Source organism: Triticum dicoccoides, chromosome 6A, assembly GCF_002162155.2.
Source record: "Triticum dicoccoides isolate Atlit2015 ecotype Zavitan chromosome 6A, WEW_v2.0, whole genome shotgun sequence".
Lineage (NCBI taxonomy): Eukaryota > Viridiplantae > Streptophyta > Magnoliopsida > Poales > Poaceae > Triticum > Triticum dicoccoides.
In genome coordinates, this window is record NC_041390.1 from 141,474,538 (window position 1) to 141,498,982 (window position 24,445).

The 24,445-nt window shown below is 32.1% G+C and overlaps 1 protein-coding gene across 5 annotated transcripts; it reads left to right on the forward strand.

The window, feature by feature from the left end:
* Positions 1-3,531: 3,531 nt before the first annotated feature.
* On the forward strand, positions 3,532-10,149 carry LOC119316309. 5 transcript variants are annotated; one of them, XM_037590608.1, is made up of 12 exons: positions 3,532-3,826; positions 4,653-4,820; positions 4,912-5,541; positions 5,646-5,798; positions 5,885-6,079; positions 6,160-8,319; positions 8,425-8,915; positions 9,040-9,075; positions 9,165-9,302; positions 9,444-9,547; positions 9,622-9,694; positions 9,781-10,149. In XM_037590608.1, exons 1-6 carry the CDS (start codon positions 3,725-3,727, stop codon positions 6,331-6,333), a joined length of 1,422 nt encoding a protein of 473 aa, XP_037446505.1. In that variant the 5' UTR covers positions 3,532-3,724; the 3' UTR covers positions 6,334-8,319; positions 8,425-8,915; positions 9,040-9,075; positions 9,165-9,302; positions 9,444-9,547; positions 9,622-9,694; positions 9,781-10,149. The 5 variants fall into 5 exon arrangements, with proteins under 5 accessions (XP_037446505.1, XP_037446506.1, XP_037446502.1 ...); XM_037590609.1 differs by having other exon boundaries at positions 9,043-9,075; XM_037590605.1 differs by having other exon boundaries at positions 8,425-9,075.
* The last annotated feature ends 14,296 nt before the right edge of the window (positions 10,150-24,445 follow it).

The window sequence follows — 24,445 nt, forward strand, 5'->3', positions numbered from 1 at the left end:
GGAACCGATCGATATAGTCCACGACAATATAATTTTATTTTTTCGGGTTCCTTATATATATTTTAGCACAACTTACATTAGTACTTTCTAAACTCTAGCCTATTAGCAACGCCGTTAGAGGGAGACCATAATGGTCCCGAGGTTCAAACTCCCTCTACCAAACTATTTCTTGTTAACTTATAAAATATTTTTATTTTTATTTTTGTGATAGAACGAACTATCATCAACTCACGAATGCATGGATCAAGTTTTTTCTTACCTGGCCACTGTGTCTTTATATTAGATGGAACAAAATAAGGTTTTCCCTGAGTGATGGAACAAAATAATTACAATGCTTAGTTGACTGTGAAAAAAAATATGGTGGGTCCTACTGCCAGCAATGGTATGCGGGTCCTACCGCTCAATAACCAGTGAAGCAACTATGGCGGGTCCCACTAGAACACATTACATGACAAAAAAAGTATCATTGCACACATTCATAATATTCGGTGACTCTAGTTGATTCGTCAAGGAAATTACTAACCCGTCATAAAAATTGGCAGACCGGTGGCACTCAACCGCCGAGGCGATTTTGTGACGTTAACCGTCACCGATTCATGGTGATCGGTGACGCCACCTACAAAATATCACACATTAGGTATTTGTGTGACGTTGTCCACCACCGTCACGAGGATTTTCGTCACAGTATCTCAATTCTCTTGTAGTGTCGGAAGAGACTGAGCATTTTCTCACAATATCTGAGCAATGGTGGCAGGTTGCTCATAATTAGTGTAGTCTCATCCTATCTGCCTACCTTTATCGTGAGTTGCTTGCAACTTCATAAGGGTATAATTATGCCAATTTATAAATATAGAAGGCATTACTTTTTGGAGAGGTAAAATTCATAAAAGGAAAAAAATCCCCCTATTGTTGCTTGGAATCTAGTTTTTTGGCCTAAAACCCGGAGAGGGTTAGGAACTATAAATCTTTAAATTAAAATGACAGTGTTCTCCTAAAAGGGGTACACAAATTTATTAATCAACATGACATATGTTGGGTTCGCCTAGTTTGGGAAGCATATCACCAGCATGCGCAACCACCGGTTCAAACTGCTAGTTGTTCCTTCTGGTAGAGGGACCACCTCAAACTTCTACGATTGTACAAAAGCAATGTTGCTTGCTCTGTTCAAAATGGTCAGAAAATTATATTATTTTCTAGGAAAACACCTAGAATGGAGGGACAAAATAAGAGGATTGACCACATCTTCACTCCTTTGCCCGTGATTCTAACATTCCTCTACCTGAAGAAGCATGCAACATGGAGGATATGTCTGGCCTTTCCATAATGCCTCTTTCTGAAGACGCTTTTGTCCAATTATAGGAAATAAACAATATGTTTCTTATTATCCAGTTCTATGCATGTAAATAAGATGGATAAAGATGGGAGTAGTAGCCGGCTTTTAGAAAGAAAGAAGTTGGCTTTTAGAAATATTTGTTGGGTATATATACGAGGATGAACTCACTTAAGCAAACAGATTGGTTAGAAATCATTTGAATACAAAGAAAAATTCACCAGTCACTTGCTTACATTTTGTATGTTTTTTATTTGTAATCTTAGGTATATCATTGTTATTCTGATGAACATTTTGGCCAAATGATGTAAATTTTGAATAAAGTTGTCATGATTGCTTTCCTAAAGAAAAGGTTTTATATCAATGTCATGCTAATAAAAATTCTGGCAGTCTGGCCTTCCTCTTGAAACAAGAAAACCTAGGTTTTTCATTAAAATTTTGAACTCTACTATTTTGCCAAAAATGAAGTAGGCCATTTTCCTTATAATTTTATATTCCATGGTTTTCCTCATAAATTGGCACCGACCAACCTCTTAGAATATTTTCTAGACTAGGCGTGCATGAATGCAGTTGGGCCTCCCTAGTTTTAGGCCATGCAGTGAGGCAAGCCCGAGAATCCACCCACTTTAGGTTAAAAAGGCTAAAAATCCGCATAGGTTTAGGTATAAAATGGCTTGACTTGTCGTTTTCATAAAAATTGCAGATCCAACCTAAAATGGTGCACATATTTCTTAATCACCATGACATTGTTCACCTGGTTTGATAAGCACATTACCAACCTAGACTACCACGGGCCCAAACTGCTAGTTGTTCCTTCTGGTGGAGGGACCACCTCAAACTTCTACACTTGTACAAAAGATATGTTGCTTGCTTTGTTCAAAATGGCCAAAAAGTTCTTTTCTAGGAAAACACCTGGAATGGAGGGACAAACTAAGAGGACTGGCCACATCTTCACTCTTTTACCCATGATTCTAATATTCCTCTAGCTGAAGAAGCATGCAACATGGATGATATGTCTGGTCTTTCCATATGCCTCTTCCCGAAGAAGCTTTTGCCCAATTATAGGAAATAAAAAATACATTGGTTGTTATTCAGTTCACCAATTGATCGGGATGCTTGGCAATATCGTCTGGGAGCTACCATGTACAAAGTTCCTTAGGCCAATATTGTCCTGGATATAGCTAAGTGTCTACTGATAGTGACTACTCCCTCCGGTCTTTTTTAGTTCGCACATAAGATTTGTCCAAAGTCAAGCCTCGTAAAGTTTGACCAATTTTATAGAAAAAAATGCCAACATTCACAATATGAAATCAATATCAATAGATGTGTCATGACTTAAATTTTCATATTGTATAACTTTAGCATGGTAGATGTTGATATTTTTTCCATATAAATATGGTCAAGACAATTCTTATATGCAGAGTAAAAAGGACTGAAGGGAGTACAAGAAAACATCATTAATTTTGCCTCGGCTATTGCTGATGGCCTTGTATTGATGAAAAATATATTTTTGATAGTGGCCTTGTGTAAGGGAATAGAGGGAGTAACTTTTTTCTGAACCGGATGCGTAGACACGTTTTATTGTGTTTGTTCACTCATTTTTGGTCCGTATGTAGTCCATATTGAAATATCCAGAACATCACATATTTGCGAACGGGGGAGTATTTGGAATTTCTGAAAGAAAACGAAAGCATATTTAGAAAAAAAAAGTTTGTGTTTTGAATAACACGCCAATCTCCAAAATGTAATTAACTAGAGGAAGTAGTATTCGAGTCGATCCTCTGAACTGGACAATAAGTTTGTATTCAATTTTTCATATATCTGGCGATGTGGCATGGTACGGAACACACATAGCCTGCCAAGCCCGGTCATGGTCATAGTCATGGTCAAGACAAGCAAGTTGGTGGACTTCCTCTGCCTGGAGTCATTATTCCATTCAATCCAATTGAATAGACCCAGCTAGCCTACCGCAAACTCCTTTCTACCGATACCGCTATGTACCGGTGAACCATCCACCGTTGGTGTTTCATAGTGATTCGTGCTGCTGGATGGCCCACACATTTGTATCCCAGCGTATTCTAGCTTTACCCGTCGGTATTCACCATTATGTCGCATCAACATTTGGTCCCATCGGTTTTAACTCTTTCTCTTTACCCCCGTCCCCCACCACCCACCCCAGCCGCCTCCCATTTTGACCGCGAAATTGCTTTACACACGACACTACACACACGATCTGCGAACGATGCATCCCTCCCCAACAGTGATTCCTGCCTGCACGCTTGCTTTTGATGCTGCCAAGTAGGATCGTGCAGGCGTCGGCTGTAAAACTGTCGTCCGTGTAGCAGCGCTGTTTTGACCGCAACCCATCTCTTTCATCTTCTTCCTTGGAACTCCATGAACCATCCGCCGTCCTTTCCCCGGCGCCGGGCATCCTTCTGCTTGTCTGACCGGTGTTATTTTTGCTGCCTCCTTCGCGCGCTGGTCTACTTCTTCACGGTAATATATTCCGTCTATCATTGTCTCTTTTTCTCCCCTCTTTTCAATGCCTACTGTCCTTTGATTTGTTTTTGGAAAGATCTTGGGAAATACTGGAATGTACCACACTGGTTTTATCGATCTTGCCTGGGATACAAATACCTCATTTATGTTTCTGATTCTGCATACGTATAGTCCTTAATCAGATAGCCCTAATTTCTAACCCTAGATCCGCATTTGTATAGTCCTTGATCAGATAGCTTGTCCATTGAAGAGCTTTTCTACAGCAAGACTAATGATAAATGGATGCACTGCAGTGAAACCACCTACTAATGTGATGATTGTTCTGAAATTTGAAACGGGAAGCAATGAAATGTGTTTGTAGTTGTCCTCAGTGGAGTTGCTATTGAAATATTAACAATGAAATGTGTTTGTAGTTGTACTGAGTGGATTTGCTATTGAAATAATATTTTAGCAATGAAATGTGTTCCTTACAATGAAATCACTCTTCTACAAAAGTTCAATTCTTATTGAAATTTGATTTTAGCAGTGAAAATGTGTTCCTGACAATGAAATCACTCTTCTTACTTTTATTGGATTAGCTGAAATACATATTTATAATGCGATGTGTTCCTGCCAATGATTTTACTATTCTACACATTTCCAGTCAGAATTCAAATAATAAGTTGTACTGCACATTTCAAAAAATGTTTGTTCATATTGTATTTACAGTAAGATACAACTACACTGAAATGTTTTACTTACTGAAAACTTATTTTTCTTTTCTAACCCCAAGTAATTATAGCTGCAATATCTGAATATTTAATCCAAAATATATGATTAACAGATGACTAATTCGGTACGGCGTCGCCGGAAATCACCCAGCTTTCAGAGAACTAACTCTGATGAAGGTGGTAGTCTGGACATGAGTGATAGTGATGTCTCCTCTCAGTCAAAATCTACAAGGAACAGCCGTAGAACATCTCCTAAAAAGCTAAAATCCGAAATTAAGCAGGTATTTAAGTACTTCAATTCATTTTTCCTTTCGTTAAAATAATACTATATCACTGCAACACTAACCTTCATTAATTTGAACATTCCTGTAGAGCATCAATTGGAGATGTGATCCACAGAAGATACGCGCCTTTATGAAAGACCTAACTCCTGAACAGCTCAAATGGATAGAGGAATTGGGATTTGGATCACTCATCGAGATGATTGACTGCAAGTTACCAAGAAAGCTAACGATATGGCTTATGTCAAAAGTTGACTGTGACAGCAAGTCTCTAGTATTCAGAAACAGGAAGGTTTCTATACTAGAAGCTGTTGAAAATCTCCTCAAGTTACCAGCTCTTGATAAAGAAGTTCCAATGCCCAGGCCTGGTAGGGTTCGTGACAAGCCATTCAGAGGTAAAACTGAATTCAAGGCTGCTACAGCTGGTAGAGAAGAATCACTAAACGAAGCGACAGCTAAGATGTTAACGTACAAGCAGGAAGAAGACAAGGACAACTTTTGCATATGTTTCATGGAAGTCATTCTTTGCGCGTACTTAGCTCCAACAACAGGTTACCAAATTAATAGAAATTACCTACTTGGAGCTTTGAAGGACTTGAGCGACATCCCTCGTATGAATTGGTGTCGTTTTGCTACTGACTACCTGATCGAGGGAATTCGTGAGTCAAGGCAGAACAAAGTCCAGAACCTGAATATCGCCGGATGCATTCATATTCTACATGTAAGATATAGTTGGAAAACATTGCACATACAATGCTTCCAGTACACATTGAAACCGCGTCTTTTACTAATATACCATCTATCTACACTTTCTAATTCTTGCAGCTCATATATATGGATCTACTAAAATCAAATTTAGTCAGCATACCACAAGGTTACCCAAGGATAAAATACGTTGGCTCGCAAGTACTCAATCAAATAGATCCTACTGGGAAAAAGAAGACGAAGGACCATTGTCAGATGTTTGAAAACTTCCTGGTATACAAGTCATGTACAAAGAAGTTTACTTCATTCTTGTAAGCGGCACTAAATTATGAGCTGAATCTTTTTTTCTTAAATTCCAGGATGATGAAAAGTTAGCAAGGTTCCCACTTGCAGCAGAACCTGTTGAGGATCTTAATGATACCGAAAAATCAACACATTCCACACCAACAGTTAGAGTGAAATTAACTACTTCACCTTGCCAGGACAAACAAACAGTTCCTCCAAAGTTATTACAAACTTCAAGAAAGTGTCAGGCCGATAATTCGACAGATGAGGTGACTTCGCAAAGTTTTGTAAACTTACTAAATGATGTTTCATTCACATCTTCATTACTTATTCTATGTGCAACTTGCAGACCTTGATCAAACGCATAAAGAAACTTGAAGAGCACTACAGAGCTGAGCGTCAGAAGTGGTCTACTCTCTTTGAACGCAAGCTTCACAAAAACATCAAGAACTTGAAGTACAGAAAACCAAGGAAATCGCAGCATTGGTCCAGCAACAGATTGATAAGGCTCTGTTCCCGATGATTGATAATGCAGCTGCACCCAGTTCTCATCACAATGATGATCCAGTTTTGAACAAAGGATCTATAGGAATAGAAAGTCCATCGCACTCCAATGTAGATGACACTTTCCTGGTATCTACCAAGTCAGCTGAATTTGATCACCAAACTAGCAGTCATGTTGATGATATCCCACAAATGACAGGACGTACAACATCATCTCCAAGATTCATGGATGCAACTGCTACTCATGAATCTGGACTGGCCTCCAATATGGTGTTAACTGAAGGTGGAAAAGATGAAAACTTCATTCCTGCTTCGTCATCAGTTGAAGAGATTACTCAGTACGACCCTTTTGTTCCCCTTCCATCTACTGAACAAGATTTTACTCCAACCGATCATATTGTTCAGTCTAAACTTGATCCTTCTAAAGATGAATTTGTGCAAAGAATTTGCAATTCTGAAAATCTGCAGTCTGAAAAACATGCACCTTCTGCAGTATGCGTCAATTTTACAGAATACACAAAAGAGAATATTCCTGCAAATGGTGTATCTGCGCCAAACATATATTCAGTCCCAAATGAGCCAACTCCTTATATAATTACCAACAATGTGGGTCAACAAGTCCAGTCACAGCCTGGTGAAACTTTGTGAAATAGCATGTCAAATGAAATGTCAAATGAAGATTCATCAATGATGAAGATTGTTGGTTCTGAGGTTCAACCTGACATGTCTTCTGTTGTACCTTCTAATACTAATATCAATGACCCGGCTAATCCGAATACAGTTAATCAGGCAGATAGTAATGCATGTGCTCTTGAATATGCAAATTAGGAATCATCACGTATTGTTTTGCATGAAGTACCTAGCCAACTCACTACAGAAGAAATTGGTTATGTAATCAAAGAAACTGGCATAATTCCTGCAACCTCAACCCAACCTGCATCTCAAGAATTAGTTGATACTCCGTCAGATATTCCTGCATCCGATGTTATTCAGAAGCCATTGGCTGAGCAATTGGAGAATCTTCATCTGACCAAAAATGACATTCAATCAAAGAATTATATCAAAACTGCGCATACTGATGCCACTTCAAAAGAGGTTCAAATTATATCTTCCCCACCTTTATCCCTTGAGATAGCTGGTGATGTTTCAATTATGTGTGTGAGTCAGATGAGTAGGGAATATGATAATATGAAGGCCCCGGAAAATATCACTATTCATACAAAAGAACATACTGGTGCATCTCCCGTTCCTGGAATAGAAAGAACTGCAGTTAATGAGGAGGTTATTCAACCTTAGCCCATTGTTACGGAAAGTTTTGCTCATCCACAGGCCAGCACCTTCAGTTCGGATGTTTTGCAGAAAGACCATTCATACTTACCTGCTGATATCCCCAAACCAAGCAGCGAACCAGAAGCTATCACTTTGCTGGACAATTTGGTTGAGGCAGAGCACAACAACTCCGGTTTGACTCTTCTTCAAACCCACCATTCAAACTTACCTGCTGCTCAGTCTAAACCAACAACTGAACCAACACCTATCACTTTACCAATAGCTCAATCATCACCAATGGAATGCCAAGAAATGGCTCAATCTGATAAAGAAGAACTTGACAAGTGTGTCGAAATGATTCTCTTTATGAGTTCGGACATGCCCAGCAATATGAATGAGAACCAAGAAATTGCCTCCCATGGAATTGAGAACAACTTAGCCCTAAGTCATCATATCAAGGAAGTGCTGACCGAAAACTTAGAACAATCTTTTGCATTAGCAGAAATGCAGACTCAGTGCACTGCAGGAGACGTAGAATCATCATCTTCTATCAGTACACAAGAAGTCTTTGCAGACCCATCCCAAATTGAGCTAACTGGACAAAATGAACATGAATCCGAGGACCATCCCTCCGACAGTTCAAGTGAAGCTGTAAGCTCTGAGCGCACTGAAGACGATGATATCTCAAATTTTGGGCAGCAAGTTTCAGACTCACATACTTGTCGTTTAACTCTAAGTAAATTCATACAACCAACGAATGTTGTCACATATAAAATGTTTTTTCAATATACTTGTCTTATTATAGAATTACATTTCTGACTCACAAATATTTAACTCTCAGGACACAACTTGAGAGATGTACAGATAGTTGACATTGCGGATGAACCTTCATCTCCTAAAACAATTGATTGTAAGCACATTCGTCAGCTTGATGATCCATTATCAGACGGAGAAAGTTTTGCTTATGCTGGTAGCATCAATGAATCCATGAGGAGTAGAAAACAGCGTTATCAGAAGAAATAAGAGATCGCTGAAGGTATTTCTGAGCTCATTAAGAAGAAGAAATATCCGCCCAAGATGTTGAACGACGTTTACAACACTCTTGTCGCCAGAAACAAGTATAGAGGTTTGCGTTCGACACGTCATCGTGACGTGAATGATACCGGCGGTACAAAGATAAGGATAGGTCAAGCTTCTGTAACAGAAAGAGAGTTTGTACAATGCCTAATGCCAAAAGGAAAGATGTGCCAAAACATGATGTGGTTAATGTCTGTTGCAATGATGCATGATTGGGGATCAAAGACCAAGGTTATTTTGGACCAGACAATTATAGTAAGTAATCTTTGTTCTTCATAGGTTATTTCCTTTCCATTATTATTATCTGACCAGTATGCACTTTCATTGGACTGAATTGTTGAAAAAACCTACGAAACGTGGCCACACATTACTATGCAAGAAGCTTAGTAAGTTGTCACTTGAAAATCATGAGCAGGTAATATTTCAGCATTTACATGATTTAGTCTACAAAATTATACAGAAGTTCTAGTTTCTAATAATCAATTGTGTCTTATTTGGTTCAAGCTATACCTCCCGACACTATTTGACAACCATTGGATATTGGTTGTCATTAACTTCACACAAAATACAATTGAAATTTATGACTCTAACAAGAAGGTAAAAGAAGGTGAAGACCCACACAAGGTTATCTTGGACAACATGGTATGTCATTAGTACTGTCTCTCTACTTATGTTACTAGCTGTAATCCTATTTTCCCATATCTGAAATTTTAGGGTCAAACACTACCTTCTAATGTCGCACATTAATTATGTTAGCTAACGAATTTTCTATAAACATTGTAGCGTACCAATCTGCAAGAAGCATTAACTGCTATTCTCAATCAGAGTGCTATCAATTTTATCCATTTCCCAAGGAAGTATTGCTATGCTGGAAAGCAAACAAACAAGTAAAGATACTACAATTTTTTGTATTGACATCTTCAGCATTTGCATGAACTAATCATAATTAATATTGTTACAGTGATGACTGCGGTTTCTGGGTTATTAAAGTCCTATTGTGTCACAATGGCAAAGGGCTGGTCGGAAATTACAAGGTATACTATTTCAAACAAACAACTGTTTCAAATATGCTGTATACAATCACTTTTTCCACTACTAACCTATGCTTCATTCCATACAGTGGGAAATGGATGTCTTCCGGAAGGAAATATGTTACATACTGGTTTATCACCGCTTCAATGATCTCAACCCAAGAAGGCCTGTGATCCAGAAGATAGCATCCTCCGTCCAGACAATAGTCGAATGATTCCTCAACGGCGTCGTTTCCTGTACTTACCATCCGCGCCTGGTTGCAACTTATTTCATATGATGTAGTACTTTATCAAAATGAACAAATTTCATTCAGTCGAACCGCCGTGATGTATGGTACTGATAAACTTTGTATGGTTATTTCCTGCTTTTGGAACAAAATACTTATTGCTATGATGTAACCAAATGACAGCCGAATGTTTTGCTGTTTTTAAGTTACTTCCTCTCAATTTCTCTATCATCAGTATATTTGTTTTTACAGCTCTCATTGAACTATTCCCAAGACCATTTCTGGTTAACAATCGAATGAAAAAATTACTTTAATGCTTGTTATTCGTTCATGTAAATTTTTTCCTCAACTTATTATTCAATGTCACACTCATTTTCGAAGTGAAATGATATATAACTTGTTCATTATGTCAACTACGTTATGCTATGTGAAATGATATATCACATTTTGTTGTTTGCATACATTGTTTGTATGTTACGCATTTCACATACAAGCAGAGTTCACTTATAAGTAATTATCTTTTTTTAATATTACATTCCATATCCTTCATTTCAAATTTCACTTCATTGCAAACAAATTAGGTGTGAAAACAATAAGCCATATCACTAACTTCTGCAGATACATAAAGGAGTACAAATTAGTTAATCATAACTATTTCTACAATGACATTGCATCTTCATACACAGTGCGACGTTTTCAAAGCTATCCTAAAGCCAGATAAACTACCGTTACTGCTAATACTATAGTCAACAGACTAGAAGGAGATCCACCAATTGCTAAGCAAGTTGAGACCAAAATGATTGTTCCCCATATGAACATCCTCAACCTCCAGACTGAACCTTGAAGCTTTGTTATACAAAGTCTGAACTCTGCATTCTGCCTATTTTTCTCATCAATATCTTGTTCAATCTTCATCCTCAGGCAACAAATTAACTTATCTTGTTCAGCAACCTTTCTGTTTGCATCCTCCAGCATCTCCTTAAGTGGGGCTCCACAATAATCCACCATATGCTCAACGTACTCCATCAATAGATCTCTCCAGATCCAAATGCTACATCTTCCTGGCTGCTCATAATTTATTGTGGCTATGGATATTATATTTGTCCTAGCATGAAAAAATTAGTAAAGAAGAACAATGAACTTACAGTGCTTCCACATGAAAGGTATTCTCGCTCTGGATTGTGTGGGGTACGAGACATCATCTTCCTCGCCTCAACCTTGCATGCACACCTCAGCTCTGGTGGATCCAAGCTAGTACCATTGCTAACTGACCTGTACACCCTTCGAAGAGAGCTCGAGCTTGAAGATCCAGATGAATGACACCCTTTCAACATTTCTGCTCTCTAAAATATGTGTGTTCCTTCGGCTATCTTATATCCCACTGCGGTTATTGGATTCTCACAACTGGTGCTTTTGTACAGCGTTGTCATTTAATCACATGCGTCAGTAGCACGCTTCCCTGGTACGTAAGGCTGCACTCTTTGCATTACCACCCGGGGTTTGATTTGACCTATCATAATATACATTTTTACACAACACCACCCTACTATGGTCCAAATGTAAATAGTACAAGCACTACTTCCAATAATCAGCTTAACCTACCTTTATTCCACTCTTACCCATCAACTTGTAAATATTTTGGAAATACTTCACAATTTCAAATTTTTATTTATCTAATATGATATTCAGAACATATAATACTTCAATACTGTTTCTTGAAGTCCATTAACTTATCTCATATGAAGAATGTGAAATACTAAATTTTCATTACTAACAACTAGGACATATCATGTGTCATTTCATAGATGTGTCATTTTCATTATAAAAGTGGAATGTGATATACATGACATTACATATTTTATTATCTGCCAACAAGGAATGAAATATAATAATCATTTTTTGTTTAAATCTAATAATGATACGTACATTATTTTAATATCCAAAATATTACACATACTATATTTGAAATATCAATTTTCAGTTATATGTAACATGAACATATGTGCTAAATCAATGTCCAATTTCATATTTCAATGTATCCACAATATCATTTTCATATTTTATACATGTGAAATGTCCTATTCTTCTTTCTCATTTGTTATTATAAAATTGAAATGTAATATTATTAAGATATCATATTAAGAAAGTAAAATGTTATTTTTACAACATAATAAAAGTGGAATATGAAATACAAGAGCTTACACATTACAGTATCTGCCAACAAGGAATGAAATATAATAATCCTTCTTTGTTTAAATCATATACTGATACATACATTATTTTACTATCCAAAATGTGACATATAATATATTTGAAATTTCAATTTTCAGTTATCTGTAATATGAATATCTATGCTAATTCATGTTCCAATTTCATATTTCATTCTATCCACAATATGAATCATATGTCATTTTATACATGTTAAATATAATATTTTAAAATTTTCTATTTCCATCTATCTTTATTATTAATTTCTTTGCAAATAGAAAGTCCATGTCTTATTTCATTTCTCTACACAATATGAACCACATGTCCTTTTATGAAATGTGTAATATGATATACATGATATTAAACATTTCAGTATCTGACAACAAGTATATATATCATCTGCCATTTTATACATGTGAAATGTCCTATTTTATTATTACATTTCTTAGTATAAAATTGAAATTTGATATTACTAACATCTCATTTTTCATTCTTTCATCGAAACATAATTGTCCTATTCTATTTTCTCATTTGTTATTATATAATTGAAATGTGATATTATTAAGATATCATATTAAGAAAGTTAAATGTTTTTTTTGCAACATATCTATATTTGAAATATCAATTTTTTAGTTATATGTAATATGAACATATGTGCTAATTCAAAGTCCAATATCATATTTCAATGTATCCATAATATGAACCATATGTCATTTTATACATGTGAAATGTCCTATTCTATTTTCTCAATTGTTATTACAAAATTGAAATGTGATATTATTAAGATATCATATTAAGAAAGTTAAATGTTATTTTTGCAACATATCTATATTTGAAATATCAATTTTCAGTTATATGTAATTTTATACATGTGAAATGTCATATTCTATTTCATATCCATAATGTGGCATATAATATATTTGAAATTTCAATTTTCACTTATCTGTCATATGAATATCTATGCTAATTCAAACTCCTATTTCATATTTCATTGCATCCACAATATGAACCATATGTCATTATATACATGTGAAATGTCCTATTATATTTACTCATTTTTTATTATATAATTGAAATGTGGTATTATATAGATATCATAATAAGAAAGTTAAATGTTGTTTTTGCAACATATCTATATTTCAAATATCAATTTCAGTTATATGTAATATGAACATACGTGCTAATTCAAAGTCCAATTTCATATTTCAATGTATCCACAATATGAACCATATGTCATTTTATACATGTGAAATGTCCTATTCTATTTTCTCATTAAACATTTCAGTATCTGCCAACAAGGAATGAAATATAATAATCCTTCTTTGTTTCAACCAAATACTGATACTTACATTCTTTTGATATCCATAATGTGACATATAATATATTTGAAATTTCAATTTTCACTTATCTGTAATATGAATATCTGTGCTAATTCAAAGTCCAATTTCATATTTCATTGTATCCACAATATGAACCATATGTCATTCTATACATGTGAAATGTCCTATTTTATTTTCTCGTTTGTTATTATATAATTGAAATGTGATATTATTAAGATATCATATTAAGAAAGTTAAATGTTATTTTTGCAACATATCTATATTTGAAATATCAATTTTCAGTTATATGTAATTTTATACATGTCAAATGTCCTATTTTATTATTACATTTCTTAGTATAAAATTGAAATGTGATAGTACTAACATCTCATATTTCATTTTTTTCATCGAATTGTTGGAATTCAAATTAATATAGTGAAATTCCATATTTGTTATCCGAAATAAAAATATTCCAACTTACATTCTTTTAATATGATATACAATACTAAGAAAGTTAATTGTTATTTTTACAACATATCTAAAAGTGGAATATGATATACAGTACCTTAAACATTTCAGTATCTGCCAACAAGGAATGAAATATAATAATCCTTCTTTGTTTCAACCAAATACTAATACTTACATTCTTTTAATATCCATAATGTGACATATAATATATTTGAACTTTCAATTTTCACTTATCTGTAATATGAATATTTGTGCTAATTCAAAGTCCAATTTCATATTTCATAGTATCCACAATATGAACAATATGTCGTTCTATACATGTGAAATGTCCTATTCTATTTTCTCATTTGTTATTATATAATTGAAATGTGATATTATTAAGATATCATATTAAGAAAGTTAAATGTTATTTTTGCAACATATCTATATTTGAAATATCATTTTTCAGTTATATGTAATATGAACATATGTGCTAATTCGAAGTCTAATATCATATTTCAATGTATCCACAATATGAACCATATGTCATTTTATACATGTGAAATGTCCTATTCTATTTTTTCTCAATTGTTATTATAAAATTGAAATATGATATTATTAAGATATCATATTAAGAAAGGTAAATGTTATTTTTACAACATATCTAAAAGTGGAACCTGATATACAATACCTTAAACATTTCAGTATCTGCCAACAAGGAATGAAATATAATAATCCTTCTTTGTTTCAACCAAATACTGATACTTACATTCTTTTAATATCCATAATGTGACATATAATATATTTGAAATTTCAATTTTCACTTATCTGTAATATGAATATATGTGCTAATTCAAAGTCCAATTTCATATTTCATTGTATCCACAATATGAAACATATGTCATTCTATACATGTGAAATGTCCTATTCTATTTTCTCTTTTGTTATTATATAATTGAAATGTGATATTATTAAGATATCATATTAAGAAAGTTAATTGTTCTTTTTGCAACATATCTATATTTCAAATATCAATTTTCAGTTATATGTACTTTTATATATGTTAAATGTCTTATTTTATTATTACATTTCTTAGTATAAAATTGAAATGTGATATTACTAACATCTCATATTTCATTCTTTCATCCAACTGTTGGAATTCAAATTAATATAGTGAAATTGCATATTTGCTATCTGAAATGAAAATATTCCAACCTACATTCTTTTAATATGATATACAATATTAAGAAAGTTAAATGTTATTTTTACAACATATATAAAAGTGGAATATGGTATACAATACCTTAAACATTCCAGTATCTGCCAGCAAGGAATGAAATATAATAATCCTTCTTTGTTTCAACCAAATAATAATACTTACATTTTTTTAATATCCATAATGTGGCATATAATATATTTGAAATTTCATTTTTCACTTATCTGTAATTTCAATATCTGTGCTAATTCAAACTCCTATTTCATATTTCATTGCATCCACAATATGAACCATATGTCATTCTATGCATGTGAAATGTCCTATTCTATTTTCTCAATTGTTATTATAAAATTGAAATGTTATATTATTAAGATATCATATTAAGAAAGTTAAATGTTATTTTTACAACATATCCATAATGTGACATATAATATATTTGAAAATTCAATTTTCACATATCTGTAATATGAATATTTGTGCTAATTCAAAGTCCAATTTCTTATTTCATTGTATCCACAATATGAACCATATGTCATTCTATACATATGAAATGTCCTATTCTATTTTCTCATTTATTATTATATAATTGAAATGTGATATTATTAAGATATCATATTAAGAAAGTTAAATGTTATTTTTGCAACAAATCTATATTTGAAATATCAATTTTTAGTTATATGTAATTTTATACATGTCAAATGTCCTATTTTATTATTACATTTCTTAGTATAAAATTGAAATGTGATATTACTAACATCTCATATTTCATTCTTTCATCGAATTGTTGGAATTCAAATTAATATAGTGAATTTTCATATTTGTTATCTGAAGTAAAAATATTCCAACTTACATTCTTTTAATATGATATACAATACTAAGAAAGTTAAATGTTATTTTTATAACATATCTAAAATTGGAATATGATATACAGTACCTTAAACATTTCAGCATCTTCCAACAAGGAATGAAATATAATAATCCTTCTTTGTTTCAACCAAATACTGATACTTACATTCTTTTAATATCCATAATGTGACATATAATATATTTGAAATTTAATTTTCACTTATCTGTAATATGAATATCTGTGCTAATTCAAAGTCCAATTTCATATTTCATTGTATCCACAATATGAACAATATGTCATTCTATACATGTGAAATGTCCTATTCTATTTTCTCATTTGTTATTATATAATTGAAATATGATATTATTAAGATATCATATTAAGAAAGTTAAATGTTATTTTTGCGACATATCTATATTTGAAATATCAATTTTTTTAGTTATATGTAATATGAACATATGTGCTAATTCAAAGTCCAATATCATATTTCAATGTATCCACAATATGAACCATATGTCATTTTATACATGTGAAATGTCCTATTCTATTTTCTCAATTGTTATTATAAAATTTAAATATGATATTATTAAGATATCATATTAAGAAAGTTAAATTTTATTTTTACAACATATCTGAAAGTGGAATATGATATACAATACCTTAAACATTTCAGTATGTGACAACAAGGAATGAAATATAATAATCCTTCTTTGTTTCAACCAAATACTGATACTTAAATTCTTTTAATATCCATAATGTGACATATAATATATTTGAAATTTCAATTTCACTTATCTGTAATATGAATATCTAAGCTAATTCAAACTCCTATTTCATATTTCATTGCATCCACAATATGAACCATATGTCATTCTATACATGTGAAATGTCCTATTTTATTTTCTCATTTGTTATTATATAATTGAAATCTGATATTATATAGATATCATACTAAGAAAGTTAAATGTTGTTTTTGCAACATATTTATATTTCAAATATCAATTTTCAGTTATATGTAATATGAACATACATGCTAATTCAAAGTCCAATTTCATATTTCAATGTATCCACAATATGAAACGTATGTCATTTTATACATGTGAAATGTCATATTCTATTTTCTCATTAAACATTTCAGTATCTGCGAACAAGGAATGTAATATAACAATCCTTCTTTGTTTCAACCAAATACTGATACTTACATTCTTTTAATATCCATAATGTGACATATAATATATTTGAAATTTTAATTTTCACTTATCTATAATATGAATATCTATGCTAATTCAAAGTCCAATTTGATATTTCATTGTATCCACAATATGAACCATATGTCATTCTATACATGTGAAATGTCCTATTCTATTTTCTCATTTGTTATTATATAATTGACATTGTTGAGGATATCGTTAACTGGTAACTGCTCGGTTGGCTAGCGAGTAGGGGATTAATAGGCTAATCGGCAAGTTAATCGGCCATTTAATCAATTAACCAGACGATTTATCAGTTTATCGGCTACTCGGTGACCCTATGAGTAGGGATTAATCGGCAAGTTAACTGGTTAATCAGATGAATCTTGAACAGGGATAATTGAAATGTGATATTATTAAGATATCATATTAAGAAAGTTAATTGTTCTTTTTGCAACATATCTATATTTGAAATGTTAATTTTCAGTTATATGTAATTTTATACATGTGAAATGTCCTATTTTATTATTACATTTCTTAGTATAAAATTGAAATGTGATATTACTAACATCTCATATTTTATTCTTTCATCCAACTGTTGGAATTCAAATTAATATAGTGAAATTTCATATTTGCTATCTGAAATGAAAAAATTCCAACTTACATTCTTTTTATATGATATACAATATTAAGAAAGTTAAATGTTATTTTTACAGCATGTCTCAAAGTGGAATATGATATACAATACCTTGAACATTCCAGTATCTGCCAACAAGGAATGAAATATACTAATCCTTCTTTGTTTCAACCAAATAATGATACTTACATTTTTTTAATATCCATAATGTGGCATATAATATATTTGAAATTTCAATTTTCACTTATCTGTAATATGAATATTTGTGCTAATTCAAACTCCTATTTCATATTTCATTGCATCCACAATATGAACCATATGTCATTCTATACATGTGAATGTCCTATTCTATTTTCTCATTTGTTATTATATAATTGAAATCTGATATTATATAGATATCATACTAAGAAAGTTAAATGTTGTTTTTGCAACATATCTATATTTCAAATATCAATTTTTAGTTATATGTAATATGAACATACGTGCTAATTCAAAGTCCAATTTCATATTTTCAATGTATCCACAATATGAAACATATGTCTTTTATACATGTGAAATGTCCTATTCTATTTTCTCATTAAACATTTCAGTATCTGCCAACAAGGAATGAAATATAATAATCCTTCTTTGTTTCAACCAAATAGTGATACTTACATTCTTTTAATATCTATAATGTGACATGTAATATATTTAAAAGTTCAATTTTGACTTATCTGTAATATGAATATCTGTGCTAATTCAAAGTCCAATTTCATATTTCATTGTATCCACAATATGAACCATACGTCATTCTATACATGTGAAATGTCCTATTCTATTTTCTCGTTTGTTATTATATAATTGAAATGTGATATTATTAAGATATCATATTAAGAAAGTTAAATGTTATTTTTACAACATGTCTATATTTGAAATATCAATTTTCAGTTATATGTAATTTTATACATGTGAAATGTCCTATTTTATTATTACATTTCTTAGTATAAAATTTAAATGTGATATTACTAACATCTCATTTTTCATTCTTTCATCGAATTGTTGGAATTCAAATTAATGTAGCGAAATTTCATATTTGCTATCTGAAATAAAAATATTTCAACTTACATTCTTTTAATATGATATACAATATTAAGAAAGTTAAATGTTAGTTTTACAACATATCTAAAAGTGGAATATGATATACAATATCTTAAACATTTCAGTATCTGCCAAATGTTATTTTTAAAACATTTCTAAAAGTAGAAAATGATATACAAGACATTACACATTCCAGTATCTGCGAACAAGGAATGAAATATAATAATACTTCTTTATTTAAACCAAATACTGATAAGTACATTCTTTTAATAACCAAAATGTGACATATAATATATTTGAAATTTCAATTTTTACTTATCTGTAATATGAATACCTGTGCAAATTCAAAGTCCAATTTCATATTTCATTCGTATCCACAATATGAACCATATGTCATGTTATACATGTGAAATGTCCTATTCTATTTTCTCATTTGTTTATGTGCAAGCTTTTTCAATTATATGAAACATGATATATTGTTTAGCACATTCAAATTATGAAACAAACATAGATCATAAGTACATAAATTGATGAAACAAATATACGCACAAATTTTCCATCATACAACGCAGTTTCTCATTACATGATCAAATGAAACGAAACATTTCTAATGCATCAAGAAAATAACTAAAATAAAATTACATAGATAGCCAACACATTGATAGATAGTACGGAATAAGCCAGATAGCATCACATGCAACTAGTTCGAAGTCCGAGCTCCAATTGTTCCAATTATCTCCGGCTCTAACTCATCTTCACCAAGTCGATTGTACTCAAACACAGTCTCCGCAAACTTTTGAAGCACATCTTCCCAAACAAAAACTTCACAACCAAGGTGCTAAAATGTAAAAAACAATTTTTAGAACATGTCGCAATCTAGCAAATAATACATATTGTTATGAAAGGTAATATAAATGAACTTACCCGTTTCCACCATAGCTTTTCGTTCAAGCCGTCACTATTTTCAACCCATCCGTTCCCGCACCTGTAGAACATTCGACCATTGTGTTCTCCACCTAAACACTTCCTAGCAGCTGCAGGTCTACCGCAGCCGCACAAGAACTCTGGTTGAATGAGTTTCTTCTGCGGCAGGTGGACGTCTACTGTGACAATGACAACCATTTCTAAATGCTAGTTCTATTGCACTACTTATGAGCTAGGACAATGTGTGTTCAAATGGGATGCGCACACCATATATATAGCAGATGCAACCCTAACTAGTAAGTACCCGAACGGATGTAGTAACTGGCGTTTCAACCATGGTAGTAAAAATTTGGTATGCCTGTCTCAGTACTTCCCATACTACCGTACCAGTCAAAGACGCGTGACAGCAGGAACCAAATAACTTTTTGTACATATGCCAGAAGAATCATTTTATGACCTGTTTGTGCCCCTACATGCGCAGCCAAATAAGTACAATTCTGAACAGAGGGGCAGATTCATGATGTGACTATTCAAAGCATGCACTATGTACGATTGCTATAGAGAATGGAAAACAATATATACGGATAGCATTTCATATTTCAGTATATTGAAATTTGATAAACAACTTGTTTCATTAACTATGAAATTTACATTACATGAATTCTAATTCCAAAATTTTGATAAATTTATTTGTCTTTTTTCTAATTATATTGCTTACCTACATTTTCTGTTTCTTTTACAATATAATTATAACTTAGATCAAGCAAATAAATTTTATGAATCAGTGTTGAAGTTTAAGAAGTTACGGTCTACCTAGGATGACAATGAAAAATGAAATGTTCATAACTTATATATTCCAAATTCCATAGGGCTTCAACCATATTACAATATAACAATACTTAATGACATATATTAATTTTTTCTAAATAGTACTGTATCATTAAAACGTACATCAGTATTTTTTTGGTGCTTCAATTTTTAAATACAACATCGTTGCTGTTAACTTTTCTATTGAATAATAAAATATACTTTCATTATAACATAGTACAACCATCTGGGAGGGCATTGTCTATAATTTTAGCTATTTGTATGCCCATTACACAAGAAGTTGATTTTTGAGAGCACGCTTGTACTCATTCAATAGAAAAAGTTGGCAGCATAGTACTTGTAAGATAATCTTATGATGGTACAGGTAGGAAGCTGTAACACGTTACTGTCTTACATTTTATCTGGAAAGCTATCTCTCCATATAGTATTGTCACATCAATAGATATGCATTGATCCATTACCAGCCAACGCCCGTGACTGCCTTTCATTTTTTTAGAAGAAACAATTTCAAACATTGGTACATACACTTATCCTATTGCAGACACTCTATCCCTCTATATAAGAACCAGATTTCAGAGCTGCCATGACAACAACATTCCATTCACTCATTCCACTAGAAAGTGATTCAAATGCCACCGCGCAAGCAGAAGAACAAGGTTAATCCAACCAAGAGGAAGGATGTAGCAAAGATACCTTGGTTCCTAATGGCGTCTGGCAAATCTATTGACGCTCAAGTTGAAGCTGCTACAAGTGGTGCTCCTACACCAACAAATACGACCGACTCATCTTCAACATTTGACGATGCAAGTGAGTGCTGCCATCTATCCCCTGAGGTCATCCGATTCTTGACCCCAGACTTGGTATCTGAACACATCAAGGGTGAAGCAAAAATGTATGGCAGGATAAATAATAACAATGAAAGTGATTCATATCAAGCTGATCCTTATGTGTCCTGCTTAAGGAATATGAAAGAAAGTGTTTCATATACTGATAATGAGAGATCCAATGTCGAAGCCAAAGGAGACAACAACGCACAGGAGGACTATGAACCGTCTTCTTCGCGCAAAAAATCTAATAGCATTATAATCTTATCTTCAGATGACGAAGATATTGATGCTTAGGTTACTATTTTTTTATGTTTTCCACCTTGTATCTTAAATTATTAGTTGCTACTTTTATCAACCTATAATGTTCTAGCTACTTAATATATGTAATGATATTTGTATCAATGTATCTCTTATGTTGGTGAACTGCAATCATTTGCGATATTATAAATATTGCACCAAAAAATTGCATTGTATTATAACATGAATATATGATCAAAATTTGCATGCTTATAGCAAGTATGTAGCCCCAATTCCATACATGCACACAAAGTTTAATAACGTATGGAATTGGGGCTACATCCCTGCTGTTTACCTCGTGAAGTACGTTATTAAACTTTGTGTGCATGTATGGAATTGGGAAAAGCAGGGATGTAGCCCCAATTCCATACATGCACACAAATCTAATAGCATTCACGAGCTAAACAAAAGTGAAATACATAAAGTCATGCGTATCATAGTTCACAAATTGTTTGTTAGTACTCCCTCTGTTTTTATTTACTCCGCATATTAGAGTTGACTGAAGTCAAACTTCGTAAAGTTTGACCAAGTTCATAGAAAATAATATAAACATTTATCATAACAAATTTATACTATGTGAAAGTACATTCAATAATAAATCTAATGATGTTGATTTGTTATCGTGTATGTTAATATTTTTGTTTATAAAATTGGTCAAAGTTTACAAAGCTTGACTTTGACCAAAGCTAATACGTGAACTAAATAAAAACGGAGGGAGTATAAAGTATGTATAAGAAACATCAATGAAATATCATTTTTACATGATAGTACATGCCTTTTAGTTTCTTTCTTTGTTTGTTTCTTTCTTTAAAATATAAAATGTGACATTCTTTTAAATCAAATATATAGTATGTATAAAATTGAAATATAATATTCCTTCTTTGTTTAAATCAGATACTGATACGTATGTGACATATAATATATTTGAAATTTCATTTTTCACTTATTTGTAATATGAATATCTGTGCTAATTCAAATTGCAATTTCATATTTCATTGTATCCACAATGTGAACCATATGTCATTTTATACATGTGAAATGTCCTATTCTATTTTCTCATTTGTTATTATAAACTTGAAATGTGATATTATTAAGATATAATATTAAGAAAGTTATATGTTATTTTTACAACATATCTAAAAGTGGAATATGATATATAAGACCTTACACATTTCAGTATCTGCCAACAAGGAATGAAATATAATAATCCTTGTTTGTTTCAACCAAAGTTTAATACCTTCGGACTTATATTACAAAAGTAAATTGTTCTTTTTACAACACATCATAATCTATTTTCCACATAATATTTCATTTTAATGTTACGAAAATTGGAATGTCATAATGAAAGCATCTCCTTTTTTCATTCTATCCAAAATGTGATCCATATGTAATTTCATATATATGAAATATGATATCTCTATTACATTACATATTTTCATTACTAACAACTAGGACATTTCATACTGAAATTTGTGTTCTTATGATTTGTACATGAAAAATATGGTAAGTATTACATATGTCAATTTGCTGCCATATTCTAATAATTACATGCTTCATATGGTTCCTATCAGGTCAATATTGCAATGCGGAAACTTTCAAATTTATCATTGCAACGTAATAATATGAAATTAAATAGCTATTGACCTAATAGTAATTCCACATTTATTATATTAAATAAAATATGTCTTAGCTATTCATATAGTTAACATAAAAAAATTAAAAATGAAGAGAGTACTATCTTTTCAAATATGTTTCAAAGATTTCTACTGATTTTCATATGTCATGTTTCACATACGTTAATACACAATTTGTATCTTTATTAGGTTGTCTGTAACAAAATTATATTTCAATACATAAGGATTTTACCTTCTAATTCATATGATAATGAAATACCATTTGTATATTATACAATATGTTTTTTTTCATAGAACTGAAACTTGTGTTATTTGTTAATTTCAAATTTCATAAGTTAAATATAGACATCCAATTATAATAATTGTATTCTATTAATATATCATAATTTGGCAATATGATATTTTTGAATTTATTTTTTAGTGATCTTTAATATTAGCCCATATAAGAACAGTATTAACCATGTACCACATGGAAGGAAATCTCAACACTGTAATAGCTAACTTCAAATTAAAATATTATAGATTGAAGCCAAGTTTGAAACATTCAAATATATTACAATGTAGCTACTATGATCCTGGTAGGAATAACATCCGGTAATACCAAAGTACGTGATAGTAAAGGTTGCTGCGCCAAACGGTACGACAAAACAACTACTGGTTACACTTGTCCATTATTCGTCTTGATTGCCCAAAATACTAACACTTTCTCCTTCTTAGTTCACGTACCCAGATAAGCCTACATTTAGAACTGAAATGTCAGTGTTTCATAACTAGTTCTACTTAATATCATGGTTCAATTAATAAACAAAATCATACCAGGGATATGTAAAGTTGCATATGAGTACACTGACATGGTAACTTTCGGCCCAAACAGCATTGTACCACCTTCATTGCAAATGTCAACTTCATAGACACCAGCTGTGGTTCTAACAATCATCTTTTCTCCATCTTCAAAAATATGCAGTATAATTGCTTTAGGCTTCCAACACAGATGGGTTGTTCTTGGGAAGGAAATGATTCGCTGTAGTTGAATCACTTTATGAGGGATCCAGCAAATTGTCTCATCTAATTCAGCT